Source organism: Leptonychotes weddellii, chromosome 1 (assembly GCF_054177405.1).
Source record: "Leptonychotes weddellii isolate Sample4059 chromosome 1, ASM5417740v2, whole genome shotgun sequence".
NCBI classification, from domain to species: Eukaryota; Metazoa; Chordata; class Mammalia; order Carnivora; family Phocidae; genus Leptonychotes; species Leptonychotes weddellii.
Window position 1 is genome coordinate 192,230,247 of NC_138369.1, and position 19,521 is coordinate 192,249,767.

Below are 19,521 nucleotides of genomic sequence, written 5' to 3' on the forward strand. Positions count from 1 at the left end.
TCTGTATCTCAGCTCAGTTTCAAGATTTCACGTGTAAGTGAGATCACGCGGGACGTGTTTTTCTCAGACTGACTTATTTTGCTTACACCCTCGAGGTCCATCCACGTTGTCACAAATGGCAAGATCTCGTTCTTCTTTACGGCTGAGTAGCATTCCATTGTGTCCACACCGCGTGTTCTTTATCCGTCCCGTCAGTCCGTGGACACATGGGCTGCGAGCACTTGAGATGTGGCCAGTGTGGCCCTCCTGTCACCCGAGGTTCCCTTTTATTTGATGGTGATGCCTTGCGGTGTTGGTAGCCCGGGTCTCGTGGCCACCACCCTGGGCAGGTGGCGTGCCGTGACAGACCGTGGTGGCTCCGTGCAGACGTGCTGTGCCCCAGCGAGCACAGCTTCGGCGTCAGCATCTGTTAGTCTCAGTCGCCTCGGGTGGCCATCACGAATATACCACAGACCGGATGGTTGAACAGCAGAAATTTATCATCTCAGTCTGGAGGCTGGAAGTTGGAGGTCAGGGCTGGTTTCTCCTGAGGCCTGTCTCCTTGGCTTGCGGTTGGCCGCTCTCGAGCTGCCTGTTCATGTGGTTCTTCTGTGCACACGTGCCCCTGGCGTCTCTGTCTCCGGATAGTCCCACTCTGAGGTGCTGGAGGCTTGGACTTGGACCTGTGAATTTTGGGGACCCAGTTTATCCTGCTTAGCAGGCTGCTTCCAGTTTCCCATTGTTAATGTCCTTTGCTAGAACTGTTTCTGCGTGTGACTTTTTCCTGGGGACGGGGGTGCGGCGTGTGTCCCGCTGGGCCTTGTGTAGCTTCCGCAGCAGCAGAGCCCTCGTGCCCGGCACAGTCGTGCCGCTGGGTCCTTGTCCACAGCCCTGTCCTGCCCTCTGGGCCCCCGCCCACTGTCGTCCTGGAGTCACCCTGCCTTCTCCTTGGGTGGTCCTTGCTGCCTGGGGAGCAGGCGTGTGTCTGCACGCGGCCCCTCTCTTTGCTGCGCCTGTTCCCTCAGTGGAGACGCAAGGGCACGTGAGGGGAGCCCCCTGAGAGCCCGTTTCGTTCTCGTGTGTGTTTGGCGGGTGTGACGTCTGGCACGTGTTCTCTGTCCTCTCGCCCCCACACCGTGGAGAGCCGCCGGCCCGTCCGTCCCGCTGATTCTCCCTTCGTGTGTGGGCTGCTTGTGCTGCCAGCCCCTCTGAGGTCCCTGTGAGTTCCCTGAAGTTTTCAGTGAGCAGTTCACGTGCGTGTGAGTCCACTTTTCACACTGGGTGGGGGGTTGTGTCTGAGACTCTGCCTTCGCTTCCAGGAGGCTGGTCTTGGCACTGCTCTTCTTCAGTGTCCTTGCAGCTCTTGCGAGCTTTGTTCTCAGTTCTTCAGTTAAATTTCTTATTTCTGTTGTCATTTTTAATTTCTAGGGGTTCTGCTCTCTTGCTGTGTCCTCCGTCTGTGCCATGGGCGCAGCGTTTGCACGCGCCTCTCTGGAGACCGTCGGTGTTGAAGCATTTCTCCTGCTTCCCGTCCGTCCGTGTGGGTGTCTGTGCTGTGTGGATGTCGGGGGCCCCCTGTGTGGTTTGTGACTCGTGGCTGTGTCTTCACGGGTGGTGTGAGGCATCCCTGGTTCTGGGGAGAGCTCCTCCTGGGGTCCTGCCTTAGATGGCCAGGTCCCCCGCCCCCCACGGCCAGCCTCGGCCCGCGGGCCCTGGGTGCGTGCAGCCCTTCTGCCGCCTGGGCCCCGGACATTGCCGTGATCACTGACTTTTTTCCCGAGGTTGGTGAGCTTTGGTGTCTTGAAGACCTCTTCCTGTTTTCTCTCCTCATGGGTTTCTAAGTTAAATTTTCCTGGTCATCGTAGCCACATTTCAGGAAGGCAGGAAAACTAGAAGGATGGAATGTGTGTGTGTGTGCACGTGTTTATGCGCGCCTGTGTGTGTGTTGAAATGTTGACAGGCCACTGTGCCCTCTGCAGGGTGTCTGGCTGAACTCCCCCCAGCGGGGTGTGGGAACCCGATGCACCCCCTCCCCACCTACCGCTGGACATTGCCTTTGTGTTCCCCATTGATGGACAGCCAGTATCTCTTCCAGTTTCTGTTTCTTTGGTTTTAAATGAGGTCAAACCTCTTTTCGCTTGAAATGGACTCTTCTCCCCCTCTGAAGCTCTCCCTGTACACCTTTCCTCTTGTCGCATCTGCCCGCCTTCCCCTGTGGTTCAGAGGGCCCAGTCTGCTCGCCGTTGGACTCAGCTGTGCTCTCTCTCGCACGGGTGCTCGTGGGCCCGGGTCTGCACTTGTGGGTCCTCCCCTGGCCCTTGGCTCTTCATCCCCTTTCTCAGAGCGCCCGGTGTTTTCCTGCATCATTTTCTGATTCTTTTATTTTGTTCTTTATTTTACTTATTTATTTTTAAAGATTTTATTTATCTGAGAGAGAGTGTGAGAGGGAGAGAGAACGAGCGAGCACAAGCCAGGGGAGGGGCAGAGGGAGAAGCAGGCTCCCCGCCGAGCAGGAAGCCCGACGTGGGGCTTGATCCTGGGACTCCAGGACCGTGACCTGAGCCCAAGGCAGTGCTTAACCGACTGAGCCACCCAGGTGCCCCTCTTCTGATAATCTTTTTAAGTCTTCTAATTTTTATTTTTCATCCACCTGGGTCTTAGCTGTTGTCCAGTAGGAGGTGTAGGCTCTGAGCTTAAGACCTTTTTCCAAATGGCAAGTCACTCTTTCAGGCCTGACTTGTTAAAACACAACCTTTTGTGTGCTTAGTTGTCCCAGGGGCACAAGTCTGTTTCTGGACTCGATTCTTCCTGTCACTCAAGTGGTTTGTTTCTGTAACAATGTAGGAATTTAAGTCTTGCTTTAAAAGATAATTTGAGCTTATTGTGAGCTTAAAGTTGAGGTTGATATGACTCCTCTGTAGTTTTAGAGGAAAATGGGTTTGCTGCCTGCATTTTAAGGGGAACAGGAGAGTTTAGCACATGCATTGAGCCCTTTCCTTATTCCCTCCCTCCCTTCCTGCCCCCCTCCCTTCCTCCCTCCCTCCCTCCCTCCCTCCCTCCCTCCCTCCCTCCCTCCCTTCCCTCAGGATACTTGGGCTGGGTTTGTTGTCAGGTGTGCTCACAGCAGTGACCAGAGACCCTTCCGCTGGGGCCCCTTCCTCTTGGGGGCAGTTCCATGTCCCAAGCAGGCCAGACATGTGTCTGACTCTGGGCGGGGAAGTACAGTGGGGAGACACAGAGTGGGGAGTGTGGGAGCTTGGGAGCAAGCAGTCTGGGGGGCCCCCCACAGTGGGGCAGAGTATGTTTGGCAGCGGCCCTGGCCCTGGGAAGGGGGTCTGGTGGTCAGGGTCTCCCTGCAGTTCAGGTCCAGGAATATTCTGGTCAGGCTCCCAGGAATGGCCCACTTGGCATCCCTGCAGCTGGGGCTCAGCGTTGGCCTCGGTGAGCACCGCATGGGAGCGAGGAGGGCTCCCCAGCCAGCGGTGCGCACCTGTCTCCTCAGGGCTATGGTGTGCCATCTCCCTGAGTTACTTGGCCCCCCGGAGGTGAGATGCTGGGGATGGGGGAGATGGCGTGCGCACGCATGGCCCAGCAGGGGTGACGTGGGAGGCAGTGATTAGGTGACGTGGTAGAGAGGCCTCTCGTAACGTTTCCTCTGTGCGATTTTTCCCTCATTTGCACACGCAGTTAGAAGAAAACCACCGGTGCCAACCAGCAGCGTTGAAGTCCTCCCTGGAAGCCCGGCCGGAGGTGGGCCTCGTAGGGACCCAGGTGTTGGAAGGGGAGCAACGTGTGGGTCTCTCAGAAGGGCCCGGCGAAGGTGTGTGCACTTCCCTGCTGCCTGTGTTGGTGGCCTTTCAGCCCACAGGACCCGATATGTGGGAAGGTTGGGGCCTCCCATGTGGGTTATTTGGACATCCCAGCCTCTAACTCTGCAGATCCTCCCTGGCGGTGTCCTCAGAGTTAAGGGGCTGGGCTTGGGCCCGACCAGGTCCAGCCTTGGGGGTCACAGGAGACGGGGTGGATGGAGAAGCTGAGGTCCTCCCAGTGGATGCAGCAGATGGGGACAGGCAGTGACCCCGCTGCTGAGGAGAGCAGGTGTAAGGCCAGCCTTGGACACGGATTCCAGGAGGGATGGGCGCCGTTGCGGCCCCTTGTAGCACGGAGGAGGCAAGGCAGAGGCGTCCCACGGCGAGGGTGGGGGTCTGGATCCCTGTTGGGGTGCTCTGACACGACTGCCCGTTTTGGGCAAGGGCTCCCTTGGAGCTGAAGAGACGGGCTAAGAGGAGGAGCATGGCTCCTGAGAGCCAAGGTCACGTGCTTGGCATCTGCCTCTCACTGTCCTCGTGGCGCGGGAGGTCCTTCGCAGCTGCTGCACACACGGAGTGCTTCTGTCGCTGCTCAGCTTGTTCCTGAGCCCAGGAAGCTGACAGGTCCTGACTTGAACAGCTCAGGAGGGGTCCCCGGCCCAGAGCCACACGTTCCCACAGTGGAAACAGTCACCTGGCACCCCAACTAGCGGGATGGCGTGGGTGGTGAGTGCGTACCGGTAGCTCAGGACAGGGCAGCTCGTCATCTGGGCGCACCCAGGGCAGCGGCGTTCCAGGCGCCCACGCTTTGGGAGGCGCTGGAAGGTGAGCGTCCTGTCTGTGCTGCGTGTGCTGTCCTCAAGGCTCGTGCCTGATGTGCTTCCTGCCTCCTTGTCCCCTCACAGAGCTTGCTCTGGTGCCGCTCCCGTGTGCACAGGACACGGCCTTGGAGGTGGAGACAGAGGTGACGGCCAGAGTCTTGGGTTTGGAAACTGAGCACAGGCTTAAACTCTCACTACTTCAGACGGAGCTCAGGGAAGAAATTGACGTCTTAAAACTAGAAAATAGAAATTTACATGAGAAGTTGCAGCACGAAATCTGCCTGAAAGAGGACTTGGAGAGGGTAAGTGTGATTCTGGCCCGTTTCCATGGTGGCAGGCTCCTGTGGAGGTCCACGCAGGTCCTCGCGCTCCGTCCCCCCTGTTCCCTGCAGCGTGTTTGCTTAGTGCCTCCTCAGTCAGGACAGGGCTCCACCCCGAGCCGAGCCGGGGTTTGGCTCCTTGCTGCTCCTTCGCCCTGCCTCCAGGCTTAGGGGGGCTGGCTGGGCATCCTCAGACGGGCGGCAGGCTGGTTGGCACGGCCAGCTGCAGGCCCCGTGCGCCCCGGTGAGCCCCATGGTGTCGAGCCCCTGGGCTCTTCTGCTGATTGTCGGTTGTGTGGCTGTAGAGTGTGCCCTGTGCGGGAGGAGAGCCCCGCTGCACCACCCACGCTGGCGGAGGTCTGGCGTGTAGGCCTCGCCTAGATTCCCGGCCGCTTTCACCGTATGCGCAGCACAGGGCGTAGCTCATCCCTGTGTCAGGGTAACGGAGTCGCCGTAGCTTGAGCTGCGAGTCTTTCACCAGTGTCCTGACGAAGCCACGTTCCCCCCACTTCGTGCTTATGGCCTGATGCTCTCACCCTGTGTTCTTTCCCGTGAAGGTCTTTCTGGATTTTCATTCTCCATCAACACTCAGTTTCATACCAAGTTACTACCTGCGTGTTTCATCGCAGGTCACTCTCTAAGGCATTGGTGAGGACTTGGAGTAAGGGTAGAGCTTTGTGCAGAGCTGTGTGGGCTGCCGCAGGTGGACTCCCTTGCTGGCGGTCTGTGGTTTTAGCACATGGCCGCCTCAGGCACCATTCAGTCAAGGGCAGACTTTCCTCCATGACTTTTGATGTTCAGGTGTGTGTGTAATATCTTTCCTGGACCACCATTTTATCTGCTTACATCAGTTATTGAGAGAGGGGTATAGAATTGTCTATTTTTCCTTTAATTTTGTCAGTGTTTGAGTATTTTGAAGTTATTACATGCACACACATTTGTGATTGTTCTGTCTTCCTGAGAAAGTACCCCTCCCTCTCCTCTGTAGCGTTGTTTGCGCCGCTGTCTGCTTTCTCTTTCACGAATACGGTTCTTCCAGCCTTCATCCACATTGTTTGCATGGCATTCCCTTTTCTGTCCATTTTACTTCAAATCTCTGAAGACTGGCTGGAGTCAGTGCTGGACGCCCATAGTTTAGGACTCAGTCCTGTGAGGCTGCCCCACGCCAGAACCCGTTTGCAGTTACTGGGTCCCTGCATGACCTCATCTCGGTCTGCCTTGGCTTTGGAGCCCGCATATTCCCATGCCCACCCACACCTCTTTTCAGGCTCACACTGCTCAGGGAAACGGTTTACTACTAGGAGTTTATTATGAAGGATGCAAACAAGAGCAACCAAATGGAAGAGATGCACAGGGCGAGGTGTGCGGTGGTAGGCAGCTTCCACGCCCGCTCCTCTCCTACCACCCTGTGCACCCACCTGGAAGCTCTCCAGATCTCACCATTTAGGAGTCTTTATGGAAGCTCCATTACATAGGCGTGTTTGATTAAATCATTGGCGATTGGTGATTGAACTCAGTCTCCATCCCTTTTCTTTGGAGGTTGGGGTGGGGCTGAAATTTCCAACCCTCTAATCTTGCCTTGATTCTTCTGGGGACCAGCTCCCATCCTGAAGCCACCCGAGGTCCCCAGCCACCTCTCATCTCATTAGTGTACAAAAGACTCTTATCATTCCAGAAATTCCAAGGGTTTTAGCAGCTGCGTGTCGGGAACTGGGGACAGAGACCACATATTTATTTTTTAATACATTACACATATGCATAGCATATCCTTGAATATTTTTTTTAAGACTTACTTATTTTATTAGAGAGAGAGAGAAAGAGAGCACAAGTGGGGGAGGTGAGGAGGGGCAGAGGGAGAGGGAGAAGCAGACTCCCCGCAGAGCAGGGAGCCCGATGTGGGGCTCAGTTCCAGGACCCCGAGATCATGACCTGAACTGAAGGCAGATGCTTAACCGACTGAGCCACCCAGGTGCCCCTATTGTTGAATATTTTTTTTTAAGATTTTATTTATTTGAGAGAAAGAGAGTGAAAGAGAGAAAGCATGAGAGGAGGAGGGTCAGAGGGAGAAGCAGACTCCCTGCTGAGCAGAGAACCCGATGTGGGACTCAATCCTGGGACTCCAGGATCATGACCTGACCTGAAGGCAGACGCTTAGCTAGCTGAGCCACCCAGGCATCCCTATAGTTGAATATTTTTACAAATCTGTTCTGACAAACGCTACCTTTTAATTGGAGTATTTAGTTTGTTAACCTTTCACTTCATTATTGATCTGGTTGGAGATAATGTCTGCCATTTTACTGTTTTCTGTGTGGTCGTCCATCTGTTTTTCTTTGTGTTTTTTCTCTTTTTGTTCCCTGTGTTCTTTCTTTCTTGCCTTTTGGATTATTTGAATATTTTTAGAATTGATTTTAATGTATCTGTTGACTTCAAATTATACTTTGTATTACGTGTTTTAATGGTTGCTTTCGGGATTAGAATGTACATTCTCACAGTCTTCTCAAAGTTAACATTATGCCATTTCAGGTAAAAGGTAAGAGCTCTATGGTTGTATAAAGGTGCATGTGTAATGTTCTCTTTGTCTTTTATGCTATAATTTTTATAGGTGTTACATCTCTCTGTGGTTAAATTCCACAATATAAATTTTGCTTTGAATAGTCATAGGTACTTCAAGGAAATTAAAAGGAAAAGTAGTCTTAGATTTACAACATTTTACAGGGCTCTTTCTTTCCTCCCAAAGATCTCAGTTTCCATTTGGTAACACTTTCCTTCAGCCTGAAGCATTTCCTTTAGCCTTTCTTGTCGTGTACATCTGCTGCGCAAGTTTTCTTTTAGCTGAAAGTCTCTATTTTACAGTCTGTCTTGAAGAAATTTTTTGCTACATATAGAAGGCAAGATTTTTGTTCAGGATTTAAAGATGTCACTTCTGACCTTATTTCTGATAGGTCAGTGATCACTCAAATCAGTATTTCCCTGAATGTAATGTTTCATTTTCTTTTGACTGCTTCAGAGGTTTTTCTTTTTATCTTTTATTCTCAGTCATTTTACCATGATGTGCCTAGGTGTGATTTTCTTTGGTATTTTTTTCTCTCATGAAATTCTTAAAATCAGTACATAAAATTGATTCTGACATAGTTACCTCAGAAAACAAAACCAAAACCTTATATTCAATTGACCTTATTTTTTTCTTATTTAATAATGACATTACTAAAAAGGTGGTTTGTTTTAGTGACTTACAGAGAATTCTGTACATTTTTGTCTTTCCCCAAATTTGGGAGATTTTTACCAAGTATGTTCTTCAGTTTTTTATTTCTGTTCCATTCTCTCCTTTCCTCTTGGAACTCCATTTACATGGATGTTCTGTCTTTCAGTTTCTGAGGTTCTGTTCATTTTATTTTTTTCTAATCTTTTCCCCTTCCTGTTGGTTAAATTCTATTAATCTTCCAGTTCACTGACTCTTTTGTTAGCTCTGATCTGCTTTTAAGTCCACCCAGCGAATTTTAAAATTTTAGATATTATGCTTTCCAATTCTAGAAAATTGTTTGGTTGTTCTTTTTTTCCCCCCTATTCAGTTCTTTTTAAGAATATCTTTTTTTCTTTGCCATGATTTGCTATCCTTTTATTCATTATGAGCATATTTTTCTTATGCCCATAAATGCAGTTAGGATATCTGCTTTTAAAATCTTTGTCTGCTGTGTCTCTCTCTTAAATAAAATCTTAAAAAAAAAAACCACCAACAAAAAAAGAAAACCTTTGTTAATTTCAACATTTGTGTCATCTTGGGGTTCTCCAATGATTGTATTTTCTTTTTAGCATGTATCATATTTCCTGTTTATTTGTATATCAACTAATTTTGGATTGTATCCTGGACATTGTGAATGATACATTGTGGAGACTCTGGATTCTGTTATGTACCACTGAAGAGTATTGATTTTTTTTGTTTGTTTTAGCAGACAGTTAACTTGGCTGGATTCTAACTCCACATTATATCTTCTCTGTGTTGGTCTGCTCTTGGAGTCTGCCCACACATGTATGCATCAGGAATCAACTTGAGATTTGGGCTAGGTTAATGCAAAGATTTTGCAGCTCTCTGTCTCTCTGGCTCTGTCCTAATGGGCTTTCACCTTTCACTTTCTACCTCCTCTGCTCAAACAAATGAGATTTTGGGATTTCTGTGTGCATGGTGTGGACAGGTAAATTGCCCAGTGCCATTTCTTTCTTTTGGGTGTCCAGCCCTTCTCCACAATCTGTCTGCTTTTAGATGCTCTCTCAGGCCTTTGGGTAGTTTCTTATATTTTTTCCAGCCTTTATAGCTGTTACCCTCTGGGAGGGTTGGCCTTATTAGAGCTTCTCAGCCATCTCCAGAAGCATGACCCTAAACTTATTTTTAATAACTTAATTTTTTTTAAGCAAACTGTATACCCAACATGGGACTTGAACTCATGACCCTGAGATCAAGAGTTGCATGCTCTACTAAGCCAGCCAGGTGCCCCTTTAATGACTTAATTTTTATTTTTTATTTTTTTTAAGATTTTATTTATTTATTTGAGACAGAGAGAATGAGATAGAGAGAGCATGAGAGGGAGGAAGGTCAGAGGGAGAAGCAGACTCCCTGCCGAGCAGGGAGCCCGATGCGGGACTCGATCCTGGGACTCCAGGATCATGACCTGAGCCGAAGGCAGTCACTTAACCGACTGAGCCACCCAGGCGCCCCTAATGACTTAATTTTTAAATAAGGAGTTGAGGTCAGTCTTCAATACCATTTTTACTTTTGTTTATTTTTGATAATGTTTAGTAGTTTATTGACCTACTTTCCTTCCTTTTTTGAAAATCAGGATATTTGCCTATCCTCAGCATTGTGATTAACCTCCCTTTTCACAAGATACTCTTAAAAGTTTAAATTTTAGTTCACCAATCTTTTGACCAGGTTCCTTGTAGATAATGGAATATGAATGAAGCAAGTCCACAGATTTGAGCTCATTACACCGTTTGCTGTTCTCGTTCTCGTGGACTTCTAGTTTTTTTGCTGATGGTGGCTCTACTCTGTTGTGGTTGGCCTTCCCCTTGACCTCCCCCCCCATTGGTGGTCTTGACACACAGAGAAGACCTCCGACGCTATCTTTGTTTGCTCCGCACATGTGTGTATGTTTTGAGTTCGGTAAGTTTTTGTCCAGGCCTGCCAACTCCAGAGGTGAAGAACAGCTGGTTTGGGTGCCATTCCTGCCAATAATCTTTTCTTTTAATTTTTTCTGTCTTAAATGAAATTATGTTATCTGTAGGTAAAATATAACTTGGTTGAAGATCACCAGGAGGAGCTGAAGAAAGCTAAGGAGAAATTACAGCTGATGAAGCAAGAATTCAAAGACAAAGAAGCAGAATGGAAAGTGGCGAGTGAGAATCTAAAGAGAAAAGCTGAAGAGGAACTCGCGCTGATGCTCCTTGACCTGAAAGAACAAGCTGAAGCTGAAAAGCAGTCAATAATAAACAAGTTTGAGCTTCGAGAAATCAAAATGAGGCAACTTCAGGATCAGCAGGCAGCCCAGATCCTGGACCTGGAGGGGTCCCTGGTGGAGCAGCAGGGCCGGCTCCGGCAGCTGGAGCTCGGGCTTGCAGGGGACGAGTGTCCACAGTGCAGCCAGTGTGGCCGGGAGCCAGGTGGCCGTCTGGCTCCTGCAGACCAGGCCTGGGAGCTTGCCGCACTCCGCCTGAAGGAGGACTGTGCCCTCCAGCTGATGCAGGCACAGAACAGGTGGGTAACGTCCTTGTGGCAGCGTATTAGCTGTAGAGCCGTCGGCCAGCATCCCACCTAAGGCCTGACCCCAAGATGCCCAGCAGAGTGTGAGAGGCAGGTGCCCTGGGAGGATGTGCTGTGGGCTCTGAGCAGGGCGGGAAGGTCTGCAGGAAGGTGGGGCAGAGCGAGTCCCCGATACCTGGTCTTCACCCTAAAATGACAGCAGGGTATCATACCATATCACATCCCATAACTGAGATATGCTGGGACAAATCAGAGACAGTGTCCAGATCCTCCTGGTGGAGCCTGTGTTCCTTGGTGGATGCTACTGTGCACGCATCTTCCACATCATGTTTGTTCTTTGCACATTTTAAAATTTCAAAAGCAAGGGGGCGCCTGGGTGGCTCAGTTGGTTAAGTGACTGCCTTCGGCTCCGGTCATGATCCTGGAGTCCCAGGATCGAGTCCCGCATCGGGCTCCCTGCTCGGCAGGGAGTCTGCTTCTCCCTCTGACCCTCCCCCCTCTCATGCTCTCTCTCTCTCATTCTCTCTCTCGCAAATAAATAAAATCTTAAAAAAAAAAAAATTTCAAAAGCAAGAATTGAGACCTCACTTATCAAAAGGACATGCAGTTCATCCATATTAGTTCTTTGTGTTTTTAAAACTCAAACAGATATTTTAAAAAATAAATGTCCTTTTCCTAAAATTTATGCATACTTCCCTTAAATTTTAAATACTAAATTTTAAATAGATTTAGAATGTGATTTGGTTCTTGGTCTCTGTCAATGCTAACTCTTTGCAAACCCGGGCTGTCGTGACTGGGGGTGTTTGTGAGTCTTGGGGTCATTAGACTTGCTGTTGGTGCTGTTTATTCACATGTATCAGCTGCTCCCCACCATCATGAGTGAGGTACAAGAGCTTTTGATCTAGGGGTCTGAGGACTTGAGTTCAGATCTCGACCCACCTCGTGTAAGCTGGTTGGATGCAGGCACTGTGCTCAACCTCACAAAACCTTCGTGCTCTCCCTGTGTGATGAGGGTAAATGGGATAATCTCTGGAAATGCTTCCAGAGTTATCTGGTGAACTGACCAGGGCATGTCACTGATGAGCAGCGTGCGCCCAGTTGAGGTTGAGGCTTTTTCAGTTCCTGGTGGGATCCTGGGTGCTGTGATTAGAAGTGAATCTGCCTGCCTGCCTGTGTTTCTGCCAGCCAGCACCCCGTGGCTCTTTTTAATTCGTGTCCCTTAATTCACAACCAAAGTTTTTCTGAGGTCTTTGTTCTTTATGGCCCTGTGGGCTCCTAGAAGCGATCCTGCTGCCCCTTCCCTGTCAAGGTCCTTCTCGCCGAGAGTGAGCGGTCACATCTGCTTTGCCATGGTGTCTGTCGGAAATACGTGTGCGGTTTCTTGCTGTGGATCCTGTGTCCTCCACTCAGTTTGTGAGGGGGCATGCCTGGGCTCTGTCCTTTGAGCTCCTCTGGCTTCGTGTGGCCCCTCCACTCTCCACTTATTTCTGAAGGTGGTCCTCTCAGGCCATTTGTGGCAGAGGGAGAAGGAGCAAGAACAGTTAAAACAATGCAACGATGTAGTGTTTCCTGTAAGAAAGGTGGTGAGTAGGTGTTCCCAAGCGAGGTTGGTGCTTTTATGATTGTGTTCTGCTGCCCGAGTTCACTTTGCATGTCCTCCCAGGTTTTTAAAAGAACGTAAAGAAATCACAGAGAAATTCACTGCGGAACAGGATGCCGTCCTTCGGGAGGCCCAGGAGAAGCACGCCTGTGAGCTGCGTCTCCTCCAGGAGAGACACCAACAGCACATTCTGTCCTTGACGGCGGAACTGGAGGCCAGGCACCGGGCTGAGGTAGAGGAGCTGAAGGCCTCGGTGGAGAGTGAGCAGTGGGCTCTTTCAGAAGCCCGTATGGCTGAACTGCAGACACAGCATGCTGCGGCGGTCAGTGCTTTGGAGGCAAGACACTCGTCACACCTGGATTCTCTGGAATCGCGTCACCTGTCTGAGATGCAGACCATGCGGGAGGAGCACAGGTGGGCTCTAGAGCAGCTGAGAGCGGACCTGGAGAAGCAGCTGCAGAAGAAGGATGCTTCTCACCCCACCGCTCTGACTCAGGAGCTACACAGGCAGGCACTGAAACATGGCCAGGAGCTTCCGCCTGCGGACGATGGCCTGAGGACGCAGAGGAGCGGGAATCAGGGTGAGGGTGTGAAAGCCCTGGTGCCCCCTGAGCTTCCGGGAGTGCAGCAGGTGAGGCAGGTCTCAGGGCAGCTCTCTTCCTGCCGTCTGCGTGCTTGTCTCTCTGAGCATGTCTATGTTCTGCCGCCATCCGTCGTGACTGGGGGCTTCCTCTCGGGTGGCTGCGTGGTGGGTGGACGGGTGCGCGCGAGGCCGCGTGGTGGGTGGACGGAGGCGTGTGATGGGTGGACAGGGGCCCATGGTGGGTGGACGGGGGCGTGCGCGGGCCGCGTGGTGGGTGGATGGAGGCACGTGGGGGGTGCATGGTGGGTGGACGGAGGCGTGCGGTGGGTGGACAGGGGCCCATGGTGGGTGGACGGTGGCGTGCGCGGGCCGCGTGGTGGGTGGATGGGGGCGTGCTCAGGGGGCACACGGGGTGGAGGGGTGCGTGCGGGGCCGCGTGGTGGGTGGACGGAGGCGTGCGGTGGGTGGACAGGGGCCCATGGTGGGTGGACGGGGGCGCGTGTGGGGTGCGTGGTGGGTGGATGGAGGCACGCAGGGAGCACGTGGTGGGTGGAGGGGCGCGTGCGGGGCCGCGTGGTGGGTGGACGGTGGCGTGCGCAGGGCCGCGTGGTGGGTGGACAGGTGGATGGAGGCACGTGGGGGGTGCACGGTGGGTGGACGGGTGCGCGCGAGGCCGCGTGGTGGGTGGACGGGGGCGTGCTCAGGGGGCACACAGGGTGGAGGGGTGCGTGCGAGGCCGCGTGGTGGGTGGACAGGTGGACGGAGGCTCGCAGGGGGTGCATGGTAGGTGGACAGAGGCACGCGGGGGCGGGGGGCGTCAGAATGTGTCAGAGGGCTCCCAGTCCGGTCCAGCAACAGTTGCCTGTTGAAGGCGGCCTCCCCCATAATCTTTCTTCTGCACATTGGTCCCCGCCCTCTGCACCCCAGGCTGCTCCCTCTGATCCGGGGGCACAGCTCTGCATAAACTTTTCCACACGTGCACTCAGACCCTGTCTCCCGTCCTTCTCTCCCTTGTTGTCTGTTTCGTGCTCGGTGTGCTGTCCTCTTGTTTTCATGTACTCACCTTTACAGTCAGATCACCTCTCCCAACAAGCACTTCCCCGCCTGCCCAGTGCAGACCCCACTTCTTCCCTCCTGGACGTCGAGCCCTGTACCCTGCAACAAAGCCCGCCGAGAGCAGAGTATGAGGAGTAGTTGTGCCTGTCGTCCCTGTTCTCGTTTGTTCTCCGTTGCTTCTCAGGGCCTAGAGCAGCAGGGCCTCCAGGGAGCCTGCCGAGAAGGGGGGGATGCCCAGGGGCCAGCCCCTGCTCATCCTTGCAGACGTCTTCAGGTGCAGCTGTTATGGGGTGCCAGTGGCCCTGCCGTACTGTGTTGGTGTGACCTAAGAGGTCGGGGGGGGGAGGAAGGATGGCAGGATTCATCCACCTGGGGTGTATCTGGAGGGTGGTGTCCTTGGAGGGCAAGGCCTTGACCTTGCAGGCAGCAGCCAAGGCCCAGATCTGTTCCAGAGGCATCTGATGGTTGGACGGAAGAAGGGTTGGGAATGATTGTACTACCTGAGGCAAGAGTTGACCGTGGCCCTCAGGAAGCAGAGGGGTGGGAGGGCACAGAGGGCGGGCTCAGGACCCCTCCAGGGCGCTGCTTGGGGGCTTCACAGGGTGTGCTGGGTCATGCAGAGGCTGTGGCCCTTGGGGATGACCGGGGGGACAGCTGGGTCTGGGCTCGCAGGAGGAGGCGGTGGCTGAGGGAACAGCCCTCACCGCAGGAAGGTGAGGACCGTGCAGGGCGGGCTGTCTCAGCTGTGTTACGGCAGGTGCTCCTGGAGCCCGTGCACGCTCCGTTTCGTGTTCAGAATACGTACGAGCAATCTGTCAGATTGTGTAGCTGTTCTTTAGAAGAAGTCTGACAAAGCAGCGGAATTCTCTTGAACGGGTGAGGCAGTCCCCGCAGGCTGGGACCCAGCCAAGGTCCTTGTGAACTGCTGTGGCACTCGTGTCCCTCAGTTCCCAGCGCATCTAGGCAGGATGGCATGTGAGGGCGCTGGCTGTGCACCCCGAGGCCCTTCTGCTTCCGTGTCTTTAGATTTGAAATGCTCGTGTCTTCCGTATCTTCCCAGGACCCTGGGATCATGACCTGAGCCGAGGGCAGACGCTTAACCTACTGAGCCACCCAGGCGCCCCATCTTTGGGGCTTTTTAAAAAGGACATGCTAATACCTCCTTTCTAACCGTGAAATAAGGCTCTAGTGTTCCCTGCGTCTCCTAGATTAATAGTCCGTGTATTCAGTTGTGTGTGTAGTGATCAGTTGCTTTGTGAAATTAGTAGTTAAACCATTTCATCAATGACACTTGCCAGAATGAGAATTACAGGAGATTACAAAAATAAAGGGAAGCATGAAAATGAGGTTTATCCCCATTTGTTTGGTTGAAAAGTCTGGGAATTGGCATTTTTCTTGAGATTTGCTTCTTGGACTCTTAAGTTCCTTTGAATCTGGCCACTCTGGGTGGGTTTCTCATATTTGAGGGGATGAGAAGACAGAGGAGGAATGCACACACACAAACCTGTGCCCTCAAGATGGCTTAGAGAGACCCAGCCTGACCGCCGCAGGGAAGCCAAGGACGCAGCTGGTCAGTGAGGAGTTTGCATGAAAAGTCTTCTCTTCACTCTGTGCTCTTACTCACCTTTCATTAAGAGAGGATGAAGCCCCCTCCATGTCACCCTGCCATGTCTCCTTAACCCTCTCAGTGTCCCCTTAACTCCATCAGTGTCCCCCAGTGTCCCCCCGACCACCTCAGTGTCTCCGCAGTGTCCCTTTAACCCCCTCAGTGTCCCCGTGTCCCTTAATGCCTTCAGTGTCCCCGCAGTGTCCCCTTAACCCCCTCAGTGTCCCCCCAGTGTCCCCCCAATCACCTCAGTGTCCCTGCAGTGTCCCCCTGGCCCCCTCAGTGTCCCCCTGTGTCCCCTTAATGCCCTCAGTGTCCTCCTAGCCCCCTCAGTGTCCCCTTAATCCCCTGTGTCCCCCCAGCGTCCCCCCGATCACCAGTGTCCCCCTAGCCTCAGTGTCCTCCTGTGTCCCCTTAACCCTCCCAGTGTCCCCCAGGGTCCCCCCAGTCCCCTCGAATGCAGTGCTGAGGGGCCATCACAGGAGGTCAGGTGGCCGCCAGGAAGATGCTTCACTGCAGGGAGGTACAGTGGTGGACCTGAGGTGGACCTGCATCATTCACAGTCCTTGGTGCAGCAGAGGGGTGTTGGCAGATTGCGAGTGCCTGGCCCCATGAGCATCTTGTGAGCAGCATGTGTGAAACAGCCCTCCGTGAGACAGGCACGCCTTGGCCTGTGTCTGCTGCACCGTTGTGCTCGGCAGACGGGGATTCGGCCAGCACATGTGCATCTGGGGCTGAGTTAGTGACCCCGAAGTGTGAAGGGCTGTCCGTCTCCTCTCCTGAAGCGCTGCTCTGGGACCTGCTGAGGGCGACTGTGGGAAAGATGCGGTCCCTTTTTGCCATTCTCCTGGGTCTCACGGACTGCAGCCCTCCCTCTAAAGACTGCCCACTCTGCTACGTGTGGGGACACAGAGAGCCGAGCGCTTTCTGAAACCGCCTGTCATTTCTGTATCTGGGCGCAGCGTTTTGGCATTTCTGGGTTGACTCCTGTCTGAGTGCTCCCAGAGGCTGTTGTATTTTTCTAGTTGTACAAGCGAGTTGTTGCTCAAGTAAGTGATCCCTTTACCTGCTACTAAGGAGGTGAACGTTAGATACTTTTTAATTGACCTTTGTTGTCTCTCTGGTTTCACAAAAACAGTTGGACTTGTGGGAAGGGGGGAAGCTGTTTCTGAGCCTATTTTAACTTTTACTGGAGAACATTTCAACATGGACAGAAATAGTTCAGTAAACCTCTGTCTCCGGCTACCCAGGGGGGTACATGCTGGTCTTTAGTGCATCGCCGCTCCCCCACCGCCCGCTTACTTTGCAGCAAATCCCAGATATTGTGTGTTTTCATCTGTCTCTACCAAGTGGTCTGTTTTTCTCCCCCCGAAAGAACGTAACTGCAATCCATTCTAACTTAAAAAATGAACAGGAATTCCTTACTATCATCCTATATCCAGCCCAAGTTCCCGTCTCTTCCCGTGGTTGTTCAAATCAGGGTCCACACAGGGCTTCACTTGCACGAATCTGTTTTTACTGCTTCCTGTGATGCTGGTTAACCTGTCCCCCGTATTTCTTCCTGTAAGCATGTCCATACCGCTGCACAGGCCATCACATCAGGTCCCTGTCTTGGTGTGGAATACTTCTGGGTGCTTGCATGTGCCTGCTGTGGGCTTCCCTCAGGCTCCACCCTGCAGGCAGATCTGCGGAAAGCCTTGCTGGGCGTTTTCTGGGCTGCCAGGGTCGGTCATTGTCCCCAAAATAGCAGGGACATGCTGTTCCTCCTCTGACAGGTTTTATCTGGGCCGCAAATATCTTTGCACCTGTTTGAAAAGCGGAGTCACTTACCAGAAGAGTTATTTCACATGCGCTTGTGAGCTCATTGGATTACTTTCCAGGTTACTTCCCTTTGGAGTTCGCTTGTGAGAAAAGTTCTCTGGAAACGTAAGCTTGATTTCCTTTTCTAAGAGATGTGCATCCCATAAAGAAATCTCCCTTGTGTGGGTAACGCTAAGCAGAGTTCTGGAATGCAGAAGCAATCTACAACATGGCCAGTATCAGTTGCTCAAGGCAATTTCATCTTCTTTTCAATTAAAAAAAAACTTCATATGGTAATTTTTGAAAATAGTAAGCTCATTTTAAATATAGTTTGAATGTTTTTAATTCATTATCAGTTAAATTTATTTTTATTACATTGGGTTTTTTTTAAAGATTTTATTAAGAGAGCACACGCACGCATTGGGGGGTGGGGGGCAGAGGCAGAGGGAGAAGCAGGCTCCCCGCTGAGCAGGGATCCCGATGCGGGACTCGATCCCAGGACCCCGGGATCATGACCTGAGCCGAAGGCAGACGCTTCACCGACTGAGCCACCCAGGCACCCGACTGTGTTGGTATTTTTTGTGTAATACTACTTTTTTTTTTTTTTTTTAGTCATATCTGTCATGTTTTCTTAATGGTTAAAAAAATATATATGACATTTTTCCTGGAATTCTGTGCATTTTTAGAAAAACCTGAGAATAAACTTTTAAAGGCATTTTTTTCTTATATTGACTTTACCTTTTAGAATATGGACAATTAAATGGAGTTTTATTCAAGGCTGGAAATAGAAATGATTATCTGTGAGGAGGTCTTATGGATGGAGGTAGGGGTTGCATGAGTCAAGGGAGACTTGACTTTGAGCCTCTCCAGTCAGGTCGAGGGGGTAGCCTGAGAACACGTCCTGCTGGACATCCACAACCATCCCACAGCCACTGGGCCTTCAAGGTCCGGTGGCCAGGGTTCTGTCCTGCAGCCTTTCCTGAGTGCACACCCTTGAACCTGCCTCACCTGCCTCCTGTTTCCCGGGGGCCATCCTGCCGCGGGATGCTGCCGTGTTTGGCCTTTGCCTCGGTTTTGGTGAAGGTACACTTTTTCGCAAGTTCTCACTCCAGGCCTGGGCGTGCACTGGGCAGGACAGGCATGAAGTGTCTCCACTGTCCCCTTGTAGGTGGGAAGTTAGAGCCATTCCTTCTGCCCGCAGTGCACGTTCCATGGGTGCTTTGTGTTTGCTGCTTCCTTCATTAAGTTTATGCTGTCTTGTCATACTTCGTGTGTCTCTCTGAACTGCCTTTAAAACCCTCCCTGAAACAAAGTGATGGGTAACAGTGGTATGCTTAGCTTCCACCCTCTTTTAGCAAGTGCAGCTCTGTGGTGTGGCTCTGGGTCCCTCAGTGGGGCAGATGAGGAGCTACACTCCCTGGAAGAGTGACACTGAGGCCCAGAGGGAGCATATGGCCAGAGAGAGGGCTGGAGCCTGCTGGTCACAGGTGCCCCAGGACTTGGGGTGGGGGTTCCTCAAGGGCATGCGGGGGCGGGGGTGCTTTTGGACTCCTGCCCTGACCTCAAACAGAAGTTGGCTTCTATGAAAGATTGTTGCCTGAAGAAAGTGATCTGTGGCTCGCAAGTTTCCCAAGAGCCGTGTATTTAATCCTCCTGCGTCTTAACCAGAGCATTTAGTGGGCAGAGTGAGCATGCAGGATTTGCCATCGTGACCATTCCCTGAAGGTGTGGGGGGGGAGCACCCCAGTGTCTGTGCCAGGGTCCCAGGGCCCAAAGAACTGTGGTTCCATTTCCAGTTGGATTGTTAATCATGATGTAGGAAAGAACGTTAGGGTCCAGAGCCGACAGCCAAGAAAGAATTCTTGAGACGTCTTTGGTGCACAAAGGTGGTTTTATTAGAGCACGGGGACAGGACCCATGGGCAGAAAGAGCTGAACCGGGGTCATGAGCAGTGGCCTGTTACATACTTTCAAGTTGGGAGGAGGTTAGGGAGAGCTTAAGTCTCTAAGGAATTTGGGAGCAAGTTTTCCAGGACCTTGAGGAGGCCAGCTGTTGTTAGGAAAAGGTCCTTTATTACCATCTAATAAAACCTGAGTCATGAGACCCTTCAGATGTATATCAGCGGGCTGTATGCTTGGGGGATGATTGCCAACATGTGTCTTCGGGGGTTTAGAGATAAAGGAAGTTTCCAGAGG

The 19,521-nt window shown here is 52.0% G+C and overlaps 1 protein-coding gene across 1 annotated transcript in view; it reads left to right on the plus strand.

Annotated features, from left to right (window-relative positions):
• The window catches only part of PCNT (pericentrin), a 121,941-nt gene that overhangs the window by 39,129 nt on the left and 63,291 nt on the right, over positions 1 to 19,521 (plus strand). The window contains 5 exon segments of the mRNA XM_081821038.1: positions 3,291 to 3,524; positions 3,667 to 3,799; positions 4,694 to 4,911; positions 10,206 to 10,675; positions 12,345 to 12,912. Coding sequence (XP_081677164.1) covers positions 3,291 to 3,524; positions 3,667 to 3,799; positions 4,694 to 4,911; positions 10,206 to 10,675; positions 12,345 to 12,912 — 1,623 coding nt within the window.